We start from the raw sequence: 19261 nt of genomic DNA, 5'->3' as shown, positions 1-19261 counted from the left end.
CCGAAAACCGAAGCTGTTTAAATACCTATAATAGACGTTTTATATTCAATCTATATAAATTTATTTCTTAAATTGGTTCCTATTACGTAGTATACATAGCTGTTTAATACTATCTCGTTGTTTTACCTGAAATCAGAATAATATTTAACTAATACTTAGTATGTTGGAGTAAGTTCATGGATAATCGGATGATAAATTTTCAAATTTAGTTTCTGAACGTCACTCATATTAACTCCAAACTGGAACAAAAAGGGAAAGGAAAGATCAAATTCCAATTTCCGTAACTCCAAAGTTCGTAGAATTCTCACTAGTAGCGCCAACGCTTTATCTTATTTTGCTTGTCATCCACATCAATAATACTTTTTGATAAGTCGGTGCCATTCAGTGATAAAGTTTATTTTCTTTGTTAAAGTTGGATCTCGGCCGCTGTCACCGAACTCAGTACTGCGTCGCACTCGCAGCTCGAAGGTGTACTCTCCGCTTCAGTTCAAGAGGTAAATAATTTTCAAAATGCCTAGAAAAGTTTACGTGGTCGGCGTGGGCATGACGAAGTTCGTCAAGGCGGGTACTGGCGGGGACTACCCCGAGTTGGGGAAAGAGGCGGCGGAGGCGGCGCTGGCGGACGCGGGCGTGCCCTACGCCGCCGTGCAGCAGGCCTTCTGCGGCTACGTGTACGGGGACTCGACGTGCGGCCAGCGCGTGCTGTACCAGCTCGGCATGACCGGCATCCCCATCTACAACGTGAACAACAACTGCTCCACCGGCTCCAACGCCCTGTTCCTCGCTAAGCAGCTGGTAGAAGGCGGAGCTATAGATGTCGCGCTGGCCGTGGGCTTCGAGAAGATGGCGCCCGGCGCGCTGGGCGGCGGCGCCTACACGGACCGCACCAACCCGCTCGACCGACACACCCTGAAGATGGCTGAGCTCGCCGACCTGACCGGCTCGCCCATGACCGCGCAGTACTTCGGCAACGCCGCCATGGAACACATGAAGAAGTATGGCACCACTGAACTTCACCTAGCCAAAATTGCAGCCAAGAACCACCGCCATGGTGCTAAGAACCCTCGCTCGCAAGGCAAGAGAGAATACACAGTTGAGGAAGTTTTGCAATCTAGGAAAGTGTACGGCCCTCTCACCAAGCTTGAGTGCTGTCCTACCAGTGACGGTGCAGGTGCTGCTGTGATCATGTCCGAGGAAGCCGTCATCCGGTATGGTCTGCAGAACAAGGCAGTGGAGATTATTGGTATGGAGATGGCCACCGACACCGAGGCAGTCTTCACAGAGAACAGTCTGATGAAGGTAGCCGGTTATGACATGACTGCGCTGGCCGCCAAGAAGTTATACCAGAAGACTGGTGTTAGTCCTAAACAGATTGATGTGGTGGAGCTGCACGATTGTTTTGCTGCGAATGAGTTGATAACCTATGAAGGGCTGGGGCTCTGCGGGGAGGGAGAAGCTGGCAAGTTCATTGACGCCGGAGACAACACGTATGGTGGGCGCGTGGTGGTGAACCCAAGTGGGGGGCTGATTGCTAAGGGACACCCACTGGGAGCGACTGGGCTGGCCCAGTGTGCCGAGCTTGTGTGGCAGCTTCGAGGGGAAGCCGGGCCCAGACAGGTTGGTATCTTATTTGATTCTGGCTAATGGGATATATGGGTGCACTATTGTTTGTCTCAGTACTGTTCTGTCCAAAGGTGTAAAGGTTACAGTTTTATTGTGCTGTCCTGAAAAGCATAAATTAAGTGAGTAACTCAGTAGATAAGGTTATTGTGACCATAAATGCATAACAGGCTTTGTTTATCAGCTTCACATACCACCCATATCCTGAAGCTGATAATATTTTCATCTATCTATTTGTTATTATCATTATCGCACATATAAAGGTGACAGATGAGATTCTAATTTGCACAAGATATCATAAATGGGCCCTTGTAAATAAATTAAAAATATGTTATAAACACCTGCTACACTCAATTACATTTATGACGCAACAATCATATTTGTTATCTAAAATGGTGTTGTGAAGCGCCAACAGAACTTGTTCTGTTTCTTGGTCAAAGGTCATGCAATACAATATGTCGGCCATTGACTTAGTACTCAACTCCACACTCATCACACTCAGTGGTTTGATTCGATTATTTTGTTCAAAGCGTAGGGCCCTAGTGTAGGATTTTCTTAAAAGATCGAGCAGTGAAAATTGACGCAATTTTGTATGGCGAGGAACTAGTACAGCGCGATTACTGCTAGGTGGCGACTCTACTCTGCTACTTGCTACACCAACCACTATATACTCGAATGGTGTATAAACGCACTCTGCATGCAGATTCGGCTCGTTCCACTCGATCTATTATTTCACACATGTAATCATCAGCATCGGTGGTTCAGTGGTAGAATGCTCGCCTGCCACGCGGGCGGCCCGGGTTCGATTCCCGGCCGATGCATCTTCCTTTTTTTATTTTTATTTACTATTGTTTTTAATTTAGAATATTTATATCCAGACCTAATAAAAACGTAAACTTATTATGCAGTCTCTAACTTAATAAATAGACTACTTGCGGGAGCGTATGTTCTGAAAAGGCGGACTTCAGCCTTCTAATCAAACCTATCATGTTTTTATTAAACTACTAGTTTTTACCCGTGCCGATTGGATTTATAAATAACTTCGAAATACCTAGCGAGCACAAAACTCGATGCCGGCTAACTTAACATACGTTTGTGAACATTACGTTACCGTTAAAAAAAACAAGCAAAAACTGTATGTTGTAACTCGTAACTTTGCGGCGATCAATTTTAGACCGTCCTTCTCTGTATTAAAATAAAGTTTTCTATGTCGCCGAAAGCAGTTGTGACATAGTTTAGATTTTGTCAGTCCATCTTTTCCTTCATAGTCTATGGTCAGTCTGCCCGTAATAACTTATTGCTATACACGTCTATTTAATAGCAAAGACGCGGATACAACCTAATTATAGTATTAAAAGTTATCTATAAAATTATGAGATACACATGGATTATTGTTTAATCGTGTCGTTAATTCTGTGATAGTGATTACTTCATTTGTTATATCGACTAACACGCGAGCACTGTTTCATCAGTAAGTTTATTATATTTATTTAATTAAATTATATATTTACGACGTATTATAAAGTTATGTGACTGGGTATTTTCCATTTGATATTATTTAGTGTTTTGGTCAGAAGCTTTGAATGGATAAATCATTGAAATACAATGCAGGTAGTTATTCCTCTGTTGGGTAAATAATAATTGCCCTTGTACAGTATTGTTCAATGAATTCAAATCAGATTGTTGGTAGGTGCTTTAAAATCTAATAGAGTATAAAATATCTATCAAATGTAATCAACACTCAACGCTCTTCAAACATACGATCCAAATGACCCATGGCCATGGACCTTGCCTCACACGAACATAATCGTACCCATTATGAAATGACATACACAGACATAATGTACGCTCAACATCTTTCTAGCTTTAAAACAATAGATAGGTACCGTAGGGAGTTATTTCGTGAAATTTGGTTGTAGATACCTATTGAACTTTTAACCTATCTATGGAGTTCAATAAAATATGTATGAATGTTGTCAAAGACATAGTGATCTCTGGAATGAAAAATATAGTTTACCGACTGAATTTTGTAGGTATTTAAATTTTATTGTTGATACAATTGTTTATTATAAAGTACATATTAGATATTAGAAGTAGATTAAATTCATCAGCTTTTTCTCTTAATCCATGACAGTAATCTTGATTGATCTATTTGTAGCATGGATATCCCCTCATAAGTTTTCAAATAATATAAACATTAATGTAACCTACCTATTAACAAGTAGTTCTTATCGTTTGGGTAACAAACACTAAAGCTAGACTACAGCCTGTCAACGTGAGGCAAAAGGATTGACCACACTTAGCACACATTGGACAGAATAGCGCCAATGGCTGACTGCCCAGGGTCATCATCACGAGTAATCACGACCCATCACTTCCCCCACTGCTGGGGCACGGGTCTCCTTCAAATGAAGGGAGGGTTTTAGGCCTAGTCCACCACGCTATCTAATACGGGTAATAATCTAGCCTAGTGCGGGTTGGTGTCTCCCCATGGTGCGCTGGAAATATAAGGAATAGGTCACTCGGTCATGGTGGCTCTTTCCCAGGGGTGTATCTACTTTTGTCTAAGATTTATATTTCGGGATCGTACACTGATAAAAGTTTTTCCACTTTCTTCATTTCTGCTTTCTTCGTAATTCCACTATGTCAATATTCCTGTTGTATTCATAAAAGTGAATGTTCATTGTAGGTATAATCGTTGTTTGTTGCTGGGCGAATCACTAATTAGGCAATAATGATTATAAACTAACCCCCTTATTCATAGAGAAGTTACAAAACGTTTTAACTAATAAACTGTTTTGTCCCTCTCCAACAAAGAACAATTTGTTCTTTGACAGAGAGGGACAAAACAGTTTATCAGTTAAAACGTTTTGTAACTTCTCTATGAATAAGGGGGTAAGTGTTTTATGTATTATGCATAGTGTACGTATATCATGAATCATCATAAACATTACCGTACTATTTCTACCAAATCTTAGTACATTTGTGTATGAAACATGCTAATATAAACGTTATTTAAATTTGGAACAAAAGTATATTCTATGTATAAATCTACACTCGATCTAATAATTTTATGATTATTAGAGGCCCTGTCTTACGTCCGATGACGGAAAAATATAACATAGAATAAGTAATATCTGAACCACAAATTAAATCACTTGCTGCTCGACTTCTCACTATAATACCCACTGAACCTTGGTCCAAGTAACGTAACACATACAGTCACACACCTTTACAAGAATTCCTCACAACCACCACTCTTTATCACTCAACCCTACTTTAACTCTCAACCATTACCCCTTCAGGCAACCACCCAATTTAACCGTAACCCAATTTTAACCCTCAACCCTTTACCCCTCAGGTGCCCAGAGCCCGTCTCGCCTTACAACACAACCTGGGTCTCGGCGGAGCAGTCGTCATCACCATGTACCGCAAGGGATTCCCCACCGCCGGCGCCAACCCCACGGCCGCCGGAAACCCTGAGGAGTTCAAGGTCTACAAGTACATGAAGATCCTCGAGGAAGCCATGCAGAATGATGAGGAGAAACTCATCGAAAAGGTCCGAGGCATCTACGGCTTCAAGGTCAGGAACGGACCCAACGGGGCTGAGGGATACTGGGTTATTAACGCCAAGGAGGGCAAAGGAAAAGTCCAGTACGACGGCAAGGACAAACCCGACGTTACCTTCACGATCAATGATGAAGATGTGGTTGACCTGATCTCTGGGAAGCTGAACCCTCAGAAGGCGTTCTTCCAGGGCAAGATCAAGATCCAGGGCAACATGGGGCTGGCCATGAAGCTGACGGACCTACAGCGCCAGGCCGCTGGCCGTATCGACGCCATCCGCTCCAAACTGTAAGCAACCGGAGCGAACCGGATCAAACCGGGTTTTTAGGTTATAAATATTCTCTTATGGGTAAGGGAGGGGAAGGGTCTAAGAACTAAGAACACTGGTTGTATTAAATGCTGCTGTCGGTTCTATGTGCAATCAGGTTTATATTTTGTAAATAAAAATATAGATTATAGAGATTCTTTGTAAATCATGTAACGCATGTGCCTGTATTCATTCCAGATGACATTTATGTTTGTTAATAAATGATTTTTATATATAAAAGCTTTCTGTTTAAATGAGACATCCTATGTTGTAGGTAAATATAGATATGAATTATGAGACTATACTTGGTAGGTAGGTTACACATCCTATTGTTAACGTCGTCTTTCTATGACGCACCTTGTCTACATATTTTTTAAGTTAATTCAACTAGCAGCACTTAAAGATTATTTTTTAGTTACTTACGTAAGAAAATTGTAAAACCAGACACAGATTAATCCTAAAATAGTACAGGAATATTTTTAGCTGCAATAAAATGCAGTTACGATTTACGAATAAACCTTGAAAATCTGTGAAAGAATCGTAGGTAAGTAATTAAAATGTTAATAGCTCCATTGTCTCGTTGCTTTTGCCGAGGCAAGGGCAGAGGTCTTCATTATGTGTGACTGCTGTCATTTATAGAAGACAGCTGATAATGATAAGTATTTTCTTTATTTAGCCACACATTACTCAATCTTTCTAAAGTGTAGGTGGCATTATCGCCTATTTGTTAGGTAAGTACACAAAACATAGTTGACATGGTTTAGAGTAGCCATAAATAATATAAATATTGCAGAAGTTGATTCATTTTCTACACGCTAATACAGGTGTACAGTACACCCAACGTATAGTGACTCAACTCGTCATTATAAACTTTTGTGGTTTATTTGTGGCCTCCACTCCAGAAATCTCATGTCCCATTGGTTATAGGACGTATAGGTAGGTACCTACTTAGAGAAGTGGTAGGTAATTATTCTACGCTGAGTTTCGGCATCAGCATAAATGATTAGGAAGACTAGTACTACTACCTACTTTAAAACGGACCCTCATCATGATTATACAGAATGGTAAAGAATACAATTCCGTGGAATAGGTAAGTACTTATAAGATTTCGATAACTGTATCGGTAGGAACAACTAACAAGATAACTGTGACGCATTTTATTCTTTATCTACAGTAGATAAATGTAAGTATAGATACAATACATAGGTACATTCCATTTCACTGGGAAAAACATCTGATACAAACAAAAACTACCCTCATTCGAATGTAATAAGGGTTCTGTCAGATGTTTTTCTATTCCCCGTGAAACAAGGTATGTATAGTTTTAGAAGGAACTCAAAAATTCTACTCCTCTAACGATAAGGTCATACATAAGAGTCACTATGTCACCCACTGCATTGAAATCTGTCCATCTACTTCAGAGGTAGGTACACTATGGATAGCCCCTCAGTCTTTTGCAGTTTAAGTAGCGCATGAAAGCCGATAAAATGATATGAAAATAGATGGCGTTAAAATGATAAAATGTCAAGAAACTAAATTGATGATAATTTTTTGAAAAAATAATGCTGAAGAAATACTAGTTACCACCAGTACCACAGAATAATAACTGGTACCAGCACTTTAAACACCAAATAGCTTGTGAGTCACCACTCACAATTTATTACGTTAATCATCATCAGGTAAATTCATGGTTCACCAACCATGAATTTACCTGATGATGATTAATTCCTCTAACTCCACGAGGAGCATAGGGCCTCCACAGTTCTTCCCCAGACGTCCCTGTCCTGGGCTCTTTCTTTGGCTTCGTCCCAGGAGATTCCGACCACATTGAGGTCGCTGAGAATGGATCTCCTCCAAGTTATTGCAGGTCGCCCTTTGCGCCGTCTGCCCTGCGACGGATTCAAATCTAACGCCATTTTGGCGATATTTCCACGAATTTACATATCTAAGGTGAAAAATGAAACGCATATTTTGAAAATCTTTCATTTTATTGCTCCACAACGCACTTAAAAGCTTTCCTTCATGTAAACAAACTCGGAAACACGCCAATAAGTCACACGAGTGTGCATAACATAACATTATTATTTATTTATCAACTTACACGTCTAAACTATCAGGTACTTTACATACTTTACAATATTATATGCTTAAATCTGTTATTTTCTCAATTATGTTTTGTGTGTAGCACTCATTGTGAGTACAGTGTTCTAGCTCCCTAAAAGTATGTTACACTTTTCACCTTGTGTCAAAATATATCAGTATAATTTTTGACACGGTTAAAAAGTGTACAATAATTTCTTTACAAGCAATGAAGCTGACTGTACCAATACAAGTAAATTTTCTCGCGGGCGAGAGTGTCGCCATCTAGTGGTGCCGTATTCAAATACACAGAATGGTGAAACATTAATTTGTTTTAATTGCTTGGGCAAGAATACTTTTCGTTCGAAATCCAACATAATAAAGTTAAAGAGAAGACATCGATTGGAAGATAATTGGTGTAGTTATAGATATTTGTTATAATGTAAATATATTCATAAGTTTTGATTCAAAGTCTAAACTTTCAGACTGATCCACTGCGAATATCTTATCAGTACCATTAGAATGCAGCCACATACTTACTACAAAAATCTCTATTATTATTTTGTATCGAAATATCCCCACTTAATAAGAATTAATATAAGTAAACAATGACGTTGTGACTTTTTAACGTATTCGACATTTTAATGTCATCATTATTTAATCACGACGAGTTGAGATCACAGATTGAGTACAACCCAACATATTATTTGATGCCCAATAAATTAATTATTAACTAATTGGTGTTATTACGGGTTGTGGCAGCAATAAAGGATTTTTCAAAAATGTTGAAGAAATAAAAAAAAACTTTTTTGAGCATCAAATAATTTAATTCTCAGGTATAACAACAGCCTGGCAAAACACTTCGTCTTCGTACGACTAACCTATGTTTATTTACATTTTATTACTGAATAAAAACCCTCTCACTGCTAAGTATAAACATATACATAAACAATTTACATAAATAGATTTATCATATATCTACTATTCTTTAAAAAAATGCAATCATTGCAAAACAAAATCGACTTAGCAAATTGTCTTTATTGCGCGCTTAGCACGAAAAATTTAATACCGATGAGGTAAATAAACAACTTTGAACAAAATACAAATAATTAGCACCATTTAAATTTAATTTAAAAACTAAACAGTGAAAGGGGTGCACTAGGGTGAAACTTTTCTCTCAATACATAAACTACGCAAGGTCAAGCAGCAGACATATTCTACTTCTTACCAATCAATTATTTTTCTCACTCGATAATCGTAAAGTTAACTGAAAAAATTATACCGATCGATTCTTAAGTCCCAAATGCTTATTTTAATGCTGTCAAAACCTTACATTCTTTGTTTAAAATTCGCCTCTGTATGAGTGTATCAGTAAATCTCATTTAACTGGCAAAAACTTTAAGTTTTGAGAGCACTATAATTCTAATTTGTGCTTTTAGAATCGACATCAATATACCTAATGTTTAGAGAAATGTCTGCTGATTCACTAACTACTTTAAGTATTAAAGCGACTTTGAAATTTTAAGTCTTGTGACATGGCTTAGCCAGTCCAATCTTTCCCTACTTATTGCGTACAATATACAAAGTATAATTTTAAATCCAAATACGACGATGCCAATAAATAAAAAAATACTATATACAATTAAAAACTATTCAGCCAAGCCAAATTATGATAGCACCAAAATACATACTTTTTACAATTACTTGTATTGATAGAAAAGTTCCATAGACTACACATAGGTACCTATTTAGTATACCTATAGCTAATCTTGTATAATATATTGACGTACAGTCATTTCTAACTTACACTATTACTTATTAAACCAAATAAGTTATTACATTCGCATATGGTAATATATTAATAATAAGTAATGGTAATTTATGTCCTCAAAAAGTCTCTGACTAGAGATACGAACAAACTATATATAATTATATATACTTAGATATATATGCTAAAACCAAAAAGGTAGCTTAATAACAATTACAATTTAACAGCACTCATTTAATGACACTAACGAAATTACTCATCATGTCCCTGAGATTTGAGCTTCTTCGCCAAAATTATAACTTATACGTAATATTCAAACTTCCAAATCAACTTCTACGTTTTAAAATTTTAAGGCGCTAAGAAAATACAAAGACATTTTATAAATCTCTAGTAGAAAGAATACACAACCCTGGTTGTTAAGGTATTATACATCTATTTCTTTCGCAAACATTACAAAATTTTTGATGTGGGTTTTTATGTTATACATAATTTTACAAACCAATAAACTCACAAGGAGTGTTTCAAGAAATAATTAAAATGTATATACGAATATATCAGCTCTTTTACAGACGATTGCGGTCGTACCGCAGAGTTGCCACTCGAACCACCACTCTATCGCGACGCAATAAGAACAGTGGTTGAGTAGCAACACTACGATACAATAGTCAGATCAAGAAGACCTTTCTTCTGTTTCATATAGCCTGGGTTCAACGATAACTGGGTATTATTGCATTTTAAGTGGTAAGTAAAAATTATTATTTTCATTTCACAATCTTTTTAGAATTGAAATAGTTGAAAAAGCGTACTGCTCAGTTCTCACTACCATAATGAAAAGTATATTTATAAGTAATACATCAACAAATAAAAGTTGGTACATAAGTTTTACCAATAAATATACATAATATCAGTGTCATAGATACAGTATATCTAGATTTGTCTAAGATCTAGATATTCAGGTTCTCAGTCCAAATATAGCACTACGAAAATGCACAGTTACTGGCAATGCCGATGGCAACAGCTTGTTATATATTTGTGATACAAACATATAGATCGAGAGAGGTTTCTCTCGATAGCATTTAGCTGCCCTTATGTATTAGTTATCACTATGTAAACCAGTAGAAAATGCCACAAAATATAAAAAATATCAACAAAGTACCGTCTACTGAAGTGTTTAACTTACATAAAATATATACGTACATATGACTTATATATAAATTATGTCACATTGTGATGATTACATACAAGTATCGTTCTTTCTATTGAGCATTTCGTGTTATTCAACAGGGCTCTATAATACTTAACTACCAATTAAGGCCCAAGTAATGTTCAAGAAATCAGACACAAAATTTAGGCAGTGACATTTCACCATTATAATATTATTGCTCCGAAGAAGACATTTCAAACAAGAATCCCTTAATAAATCTAAACGAAACCTGCTTTTTAGACAGTTCTTATAATTTTAGATTAGCCAAATATTTTTATTATATACAATGAGGTAGTATGTGGGAGAGCTCCCTGTTAAAATTTTGTCGGTGTACACCTATGTAGAACCTACAGATTAATATGATGTAAATATTATGAATACTAGGTACATTTATAACAACAAAAACCCAATAATCTTTTTTTAGAAACATACAGAAATTCAAACCATATGAGTGTTTGAAATTTCGGTAAGTACATGTCTTGTATGTTCTGTAAGTTTTTTTAAATACATATGAAAACGGATATTAGTGTACGTAGATTTCAGAAGTTTTTGATATGACTGATAAACAATAATGATTGCAAAATTATAAATGAAAGAAAATCGTACAACAGAATGGGACTCAAAAATATTTTTACATCGATTTAAATACAGACTTCCTTAAGTACTTTTATTATGATTTTATGTGAACTATTTTTGGTATGGTTTGAGGTTTATACAGAGTTATTTAGCTTATATTATGTATTGTTATAAACAAAAATGTGTCTTAAAGAGTAAATTAAAAACATCTCACTAATGCCTCAGCAGGGTGTGTACTTTTTCATCGTATTCTAAATAAATTAGTATCATCACTATTGTTTATTATTATGTAGTTATGTAAATGTATAATCACAAGACATCAGTGAGTGTGCGGGCGAATAGACAATCAACCTTAACTATTTCAAACAAATCATAATAATAATGCTTCTATGGAAGATACGTAATCTAAAAATAACCCTGTATAAATTATGCTTATGGTTTTAGCGACAGTAAAACTATTTTATAATAAAAACGTGAGTATTTTGATAATTATGAATCGATAAAAGCAAAGTTCGAGGTTAGGGGAATGCAAGGCACAAGCCTGCATCATGGCACGCGGACAAACAGACTCAGAGAAAACACTGCATCATTGTATAATAAGTAACATCGTGTACAAAAACTAAAAATTACATTCGTAAAACTGTACTTGCTATGATTATGTCTATTTGTTTTAAAACTGTAATGTATCCGACTGGGTCTTTGCACATAGACACGACTCGAAACTGTCCGACAAAGTTTTCAGAGTTCACGTAAATCATCACATGTTTCGTCACTCGGAGCGACATCCAGGCGGGGGCTGCGCGGGCGCGGGGGGCGGTCAACACGGCGGCGTCTCCACCTCCTGCTTCAGCGGCCTCTCGATCCTCGCGAGCTGCGCCTCACGCTCCTCGAGCCTCGCTTCCCGCCGCATCAGCTCCGCCTCGCGTTCATCCAACCTTCTGGCCCTCTCCGCCAGCCTAGCCTCCGCATCTAGCAGCCTCGCCGCCAGATCACTAGGCGGGGGGGAGGTAGACGACGTGACGTCATCAACCGGCGGGGTTAGCGGTTTTAGGGCAACATTGGGCTGGAAGTCCTGGTGGAACCGTGCGCAGTCCACCACTCTGACGACTCTCTCGGGGTGTTGAAGCGCGGGCTCCCGCTTGCCCCAGGGTCTGAAGGCGGAGAGCGCCCGGTACTGCAGCTGCGCGAAGGGGTCGAGGTAGACCGCGTAGCCGTACTCCTCGCCGCGAGACTTCTTGGGCGGCGAGTCGGCCGGCTCGGGCTTGCAGACCACGGTTTCTACCACCTGGAATTGAGAGAAGGGACTGGTTAGTTCAAGTTTGTTGCGAAGGAAGGCTGGTTTGGTTTGTGTGTGGATTGGGCTTCGGGGAAGGTTGTTTTGGAGGCTGTGATAGGCGGTGGATATGTTGATGATTGACGATGTAGTGGTGGGATATCTCTCAAAAAATAAATTATTAAATTAATCAGTTATGTACCTAAGCGGTAATTTGAGTTTATAGATCTAAATTAACTTAGCACACAGTTCATTAAAATGAAATGGCTAGAACCAAATAATATTTCTCGGAGACCTATTTAATCAATTTGATGCAATAACTGTAAATTATCATTATCAGGTATGTAGGTCAAAGAAAAACAATTTCAAACGTAAACCCACATTTCATCTCACTCCGTCAAATAAAGGATTCCTTTGTACGAACCCGCCTCTCAGCTTGCATCTGCACGTGAACAGAATACAGCTCAACATCTACAAAATCTCGGCTTCGACACACATACATAATTATCTCGAAGCCTACATTCAGCAGCCGCCAATCCTTCAAAAGCTGCAACATAAAGGCGCATACACACAGAGAGAATTCTCAAAGGAGGCTGAGACTTTACACGCGCCGGCGAGAGGTCGACTTCGCACGTCATCGCCCCCGGCCCCTGGGGGCGGCGGGGGTGGGGGCGGCATGTAGGTCGCGGCCGGGGCGTAGACAAACCCCAGACGCGACGCCTGTATTGACGGACTCCGTGGTCTCGCCGTTATGCAACCTCTTTACTCAGTCTGGTGCTGGCTGGATGGATGGATGAGGTAATTAACGCGGTATGCAACTTGAAGGTTTTCTTGTCGTTTTGGGGAGCTGTTTAAGTTGATAAAGATAAACTGTGGCAGTGAGTTCCAGGAATATCTAGGGCCTCATTTCAGTTTCTGAGGTATAGATAAATAGATATATATATCGGTCTTCAAAAGCTTTCGCTTTGTTCTAGGTCGCGTGTAAGTTAATCATTAGGTACCTATTAACTTTATTACATTAAAATAATGGGATCATGAAATTGGACATTCATTCTCGATGTTAGTAAACATTCGTCGGACAAGTATGGGAAAATACTAGAGCGTATATTTTGGTAAGTATGGGAATAGTTGCGTTCAATCTATTCATTGTTTCATTGTTGAAACGTTGGCATTATGTATTGGTAATGGCATTTTGTCTATGGTAATGGCGAGTAAGTATTGCCTTATTATTTAAGCGAGCTACAAACTAGTAGGTAGGCACATTAATTATTCGGATTCGCCTAGTTTATTTCATTTGAGATGGCATCGCACCAATAATATATGATTTTTTGAGCTGAAACAGTCGCCCATCTCTTTTTAGGGTCTCTCTACAACCGACGCAGTCGTATGTTTCCTTGAATACCTTTGCCAACCCTCGACGTCAAAACGACCTAAAAATACAGCTCTAAGACACGCTAGTGAAGCCATGGAAGACCATAGAGAAAATATTAGAACTTTTTCTTAAAACCCACACATTCTAGCCGCTATTGCGACAAAAGAGTATGACGCCCTTCGGCCCTCCGGCTGGGCGGGGCAGCGAGTTGCCAACGTGGCTGATAATACCGCATACACTCACGAGCAATGAAAATGTTCCACTTAGAAAACGTCGACACCCAAATACCCGAATTTGTTCAAACATTTAATTTATTTACGATTTCATTAGTAATATTCTGATGCGCTGTTAAATGTACTTCAATATTTCAGAAGGCGTATTAAGCTCTAGCTTTGTCCGTTTAGGAGTAATTTGGTGCTATTGTCACTAAAACTTTTTCATTGCTAGTGAGTATAACATTTAGATGGATGAACGTTAGAACACATCTAGCAGCTCACCAGTGCAGTCATCCGTGGAGGAAGCCTGCGTGGTGTCTACACGAGCCGCACAAAACAATGTCTGTAATGAACACTGGGGTCCCGTTACAGACCACTTCTTGAACTCTAGCGTAAATTATTACCAGTCTAACCTGAGCCGCCTCGTGTCCCGCACAGACAAAGAATACCCTCAGCAAGGCGAACCTACTTGGAGCCTTATGTGGGTAAGAAAAAGGTAGAGTATTGGTTGAGGAAAGTTGTGTTAGAAAGGCGCGAAGGGGTTTTGTATAGGCGCGGGGAGGCCGGGGTAAGCTGGCCAGCGCAGAGCAGTGTTATGGCTCGCTAGGGTTCGCTACTTCGCTAGTGAGTCATTTGGCAACATGCATGAGACGTATGGACTGTTAGAGGCACGTGTGTATCTGTGTATGTACCGAGATGAGAAACGCCCGGGAAATGTGTAGGCTGTACTTTGTACTATGAGAGATTTCTTTTGTTTTCGTCTCTGCGAGTAGTTTTTCTTTGTAAGTAGGTAATTAATGGCATCTCTTTTGTTTTGATCCGGACCTCGACAAGACCTTACGATTACGACGATAAAACAGATTTTTCAGATGATAAGGATAACCGGATTAAACTAAGGAGATACATACATCCAAGAGCCAAATATGTAGGTTGTATTGAACGTTATTCCTTCTGAATTCGTAGGCGTTGTTTTTCCAAAGGTCAATCGATACGTGTTACGTAGATACTTATGAGTTTTACGATATGTCCAGTAATTGTTAGACAAAAGGCTTGCCTTCATTGTTATTTACTAACTTTTATTATAGGCCTTTAAAAGATAATTTGATAAAGACGGGAATTCCTTGGATACAGAATTTACTGCTGGCATATTTGATTTATCACGTTAGGTAAGATTATGGCATAAAATTTGCGATACCCGGTGCGGCCTCAAAAAGGGGAATCTTATCTAGTTGTTTTTAAGCTTAAATAAAATACCGTCGCGATATCGCGCCTTTGTCGTTATAACCTTTACAAGGTTAATAGAGTTTATCTGAACCCCTATGTATAGTTGGTTTTATGTACATGTATAACTACATACGTAGTAGGTAAAGTTCACTTGTGTGACGCATGGTTGTATTGTAAATAATATAGTAAATGGTATTTAGATCGTGTCGTCGTGTGCAATTTGGGTCTGGGCGGCGTCAAACATCCCAAGATACAAGATAGCAGAAGGAATGATGCTCATAAAGACAAGGCAAGATATTGTGTTATTGAAAACCAAATGCGATATGTACAAATCGAATAATGTAAGCTAAACGTATAACGCACACTTAACACATGAAGATACGATCTACTGATGCGCTTCATAAGGCGACAGAGCGTCAAGACATAAAGAATTCTATGGAAATTTATAAAAGTCTAGACTTCTATAAATTTCAGTGCAGCAGACACAGGCCAATTGGCAGGTAGACGCCACGACAGTGACTGACGCTTAGATGGAAAGGCTACCTTACTGATGCAACATAATTGTACCAGCAGACACTTTTTTCAACGCATACTCAGAAGCAGACCAGATACAGGTAACTAGCGAGCTGCTACTGACAGGATCAGTTATAGTGGAGGTTAATATAACATATAGCTAAAAAACATAGCAAGTGATTTGCTCGCAACGAATAGCATTCGCTTTATGAACGCGCAAATGCTGCTATAATTATAACGCGACGCGCCCTCGCGATCTTAGCTCGCAAAATTGGACAGCGTCTGCCCGCGGCCGTTGCCACGACGCTACTGCTAGAAATAGCGGAGCGGCTCCGCTATTTCTCGCAGCCGCGAGACGTGGCGCGCGATAACCGCGCAGGCGATATTCACTTGCTTTGTAGCGTCTCGCTCTCTCAACGGTGCAACGTCGCGCGACTCGCGTGTGAGAGAGCGAGACGCTGCGAAGCTGCAAGCTTCACTACGCAATAGCGCTCCGCTATCTGCTGAAATTAGCTCCGCAGTCGCGATTTGGCAACGGCCACGGGTGGCCGCTATGCTAATTGTGCCTCGCGCAACGTTAGGAATTACGATCGCGTTGTTTGTTTTGTTGCATTTGCGTGCTGTAAATAAATATTTGTAAATATACATAATAATAAATAGTTTAAATAGTAACGTATTAAAATAGGTATAGTGTTTATTTAGGTTTAGTGTAAAATTTAAAATAAATAGTGTTTGTGTAAGTGTAAATAGGTACTTTCTAACGGACAATTTGGTTCTGAGGACAATTTCGTATTTTAAATGTTTTGTGATTGTGTGTGATTGAACTTTGACTGGACAATTTACCTATCTTTACTTTACGTGTGTTTTCGTAAGTGGATGAAACATTGAAAGGATATTACTTTGTGGTTTTAAAGTGTTTTGTTTTGTTTTAATTAAAGAACGTTTGACAATAATTCATAAAAATGAAAAGAAACAGTGATGTGCCATTATGGAAATAGTGATGTGCCATTATAGACAGTTCTAAGCCTGTAAAGTATGAAGGAAAGTTCATTGGTTTTTTCATAAATTTTTTTTTTCATCAATTTTTTTTTTGCTCTTCAATATCGTTATAATGTAGCGGATTAAATAACCTGCTATAAATGTGTAACATAGCGTCTGTAGCGTGTTATCAAAATGTAGCCGTTTTTCCCACCACTAATCAGTTATAACGGGATGGAAGATTACCATTTTCACGGGAAAATCATTTAAGGCGATGCGAAGCTCAAGCGCGAAAAACTAGTAAATGTATAAATAGACATGTTGCTACGGCACCCGGGAGGGGCGAGGGGGAGGGGGGGTGCTAGTCACTTTCAGACCAGCTTTCATTGATTGTTCAACAGGCAACTACGGAATAACTATACTACCACAGCTCCACTATTCACACTCAAATGTATACCTTACTAGTACAGCGTTAAGGCAAACTTCGTACAGCACTGCAGACTAGTTCGAACGCAGGCTAAATAGAGCTGTAGTAGAGAGACATTAGGTGTAAAGTGGGGTGTGGAGAGGTTGTGTTTAAGACTGGCAGGGTTTGACCTTGGTCGTTGAGGGGGTGTAGGGGGTGTCTGGCCCCCGCCCCCGGCGGTCTGCCCCCCCGGGCGGGGGTCGCCGGGGGGTCGCCGCGTCCCCGCCGGCAATATTACGTAATGGTTATTTTAGAGCGCGCGATAAACCGGGCGAAATGCTCGCCTGTTGTCACGCTCGCAGATTGATTTTGAACAGTTTTTTTTAAAAAGGAAATTGTGATGGGCTAGGTGATAGTAGCTGTATTGAATTTTAAGTTATTTTTAGCCACTGAAATTGAAGGTAAAGGTGAGGTAAATACGCAAAACCATTTCCGTTGCGATGATAAAAACGAAATGTAATTAGAATTCTCATTATCGATATTTTGTTTCATTATCATTATCTTTAATGTTTTTGGATAGTCATTTGTTACTACGCTGATTTGGGGGGTGTGTTATTGTGTATTTATTGTAGAAGGCATTGGCTATGCCTCGCAGTAAAATACGATTGACTAAAAAAGTGATCAGTCCTTTATAGGTTTATCGAGACGAATTGCCACGGAATGGGCCACAAAACATAGGTTAGGTGCTGTGGCAGTAACCAGACTGATTGCTTTTCTGGGAATTGCAATGCTAGAGAGCACTTTACAAATGGCCAATTAAAATAGAATTTGCCACTTCACTAGCGACCAGGCACGTGCAGTGTGAGTTGAAACACTTCCTAGCTGGGTGCTGACATTGCAGACTGAATGTGTGTTGAGAGAAGTATCCTGTGAATAACTGATATGATGAAAACTATAGTGAAAATAATGTATTAACCTTGAAATACACAACAAGGCACACACTATTATGGATTATCAATATTATTGCAATGGTTTAGTTGGGCCAAATTTATACCTATAGGTAATACCACTAGTACCGTACAAAATAATATCGGGTTTGGTTGTGTCAATTATTGACTGATAGAACTCTATCCGACACCTATTCTAAACAATAAAGATAAAGCGAATTCCGATGTAATCACCTTAAATACTTTATGAAAATTAGTTTCCAGATGTTTCCAGAACTACTACCAAAACAAAAGACAATGAGAAGAGGTCCTGAGAAATGTCATGGCGCTTGGACCGTCGCAAGGACGCCACTCGACCGCCACCACCCATTCACAGAACTTGTTACTGTCATGTCAGCCATTAGCTCGTAATTCAGTACACTAAACTACAAAAACAAAACTTAACTGTTATCCGACACGCCTAAAACGCGGTATGCTAATGGCTCTGTTTTGAACTTGGCAAGCCGTGCGCTCCCGGAATACAATAATAATATACACTCACATTCCTGTGGGTTATTAATCGTTTCAAATAACGGAAGTCGAGCGAGATTGTATAATTCATCATTCGCGAAGGTATTTCTAGTTGAACGCTGAAGCCAGCTGTCAAAATATCGAACAATGCGTTGCGGTGACTAAACGCTCAAATATCGCAATAATTTATCCAATTAAAAAAATACCGGGAAAATAGCGGACCTTTTGGTAAACAGCCAAGGTTCTAATGTCCCCGTCTTCCCCTCCCATCACGTGGCGCCAGTGATTCAGAAAAACCGGATGTTTACACATATTTCACCGGAAATATAGGAACGCGGGAAAGTGAAAGGCGCGTGGCCATTTTGGCGCGAAACCGATTTTGATCTTGGCACAAGAGAGAGGCCACGGCTAATGAGCTGCTATGGGGATTTATTGGCACATCTAATAAGGAAAATCCGGAGCTAGCTTTGATCTTCTGCCTATTTTGCCAAACGTAATTTTCGTCCCAATGTGTGATAAGATGCCATCGAGAAGGAAAAATAAATAAGAACCATGTACCTACTACATATTATTATTTAATTGCATCATGATCCTAATGGTGCTCAGTGTAATCAAATAGTCCAGGACAGAACGGAAGAGTAGCTCAAATAACAACACCAAAATACGCGTGACCTCTAAAGACTCTAAACAGTTTCATCCCGG

The 19261-nt window shown here is 39.2% G+C and overlaps 2 protein-coding genes and 1 non-coding gene across 3 annotated transcripts in view; 2 read left to right on the top strand and 1 right to left on the bottom strand.

Moving 5' to 3' along the window:
• Positions 1 to 162: 162 nt before the first annotated feature.
• LOC105382506 (sterol carrier protein 2) lies at positions 163 to 5728 on the top strand. The gene is made up of 3 exons (XM_011552399.3): positions 163 to 291; positions 413 to 1617; positions 4982 to 5728. The coding sequence occupies exons 2-3, from the start codon at positions 511 to 513 to the stop codon at positions 5477 to 5479; spliced, it is 1605 nt and encodes a 534-aa protein (XP_011550701.3). The 5' UTR covers positions 163 to 291; positions 413 to 510; the 3' UTR covers positions 5480 to 5728.
• On the top strand, positions 2371 to 2441 carry Trnag-gcc. The gene has a single exon. It is a non-coding gene; the product is annotated as a tRNA-Gly (tRNA).
• A 3225-nt stretch (positions 5729 to 8953) lies between the features above and the next one.
• LOC119693441 (ski oncogene) overlaps positions 8954 to 19261 on the bottom strand; it is a 54607-nt gene continuing 44299 nt past the window's right edge. The window contains exon 2 of the mRNA XM_038116859.2: positions 8954 to 12406. Within this exon, the coding sequence (XP_037972787.2) occupies positions 11939 to 12406 (468 nt within the window). The 3' untranslated portion in view covers positions 8954 to 11938. The remainder of the gene's footprint in view (positions 12407 to 19261) is intronic.

The sequence above is a fragment of the Plutella xylostella genome, chromosome 3 (genome assembly GCF_932276165.1).
Source record: "Plutella xylostella chromosome 3, ilPluXylo3.1, whole genome shotgun sequence".
Lineage (NCBI taxonomy): Eukaryota > Metazoa > Arthropoda > Insecta > Lepidoptera > Plutellidae > Plutella > Plutella xylostella.
The sequence above is the reverse complement of the archived record's forward strand: the minus strand, read 5'-3'. Positions and strand labels throughout refer to the sequence as shown.

Bases quoted from the DNA above. Each gene is read 5' to 3' on its own strand.
- LOC105382506 (XM_011552399.3), top strand. From the start codon at position 511: ATGCCTAGAAAAGTTTACGTGGTCGGCGTGGGCATGACGAAGTTCGTC. The intron at 1,618-4,981 runs GTTGGTATCTTA...TTTACCCCTCAG, and splicing joins GGGAAGCCGGGCCCAGACAG to GTGCCCAGAGCCCGTCTCGC.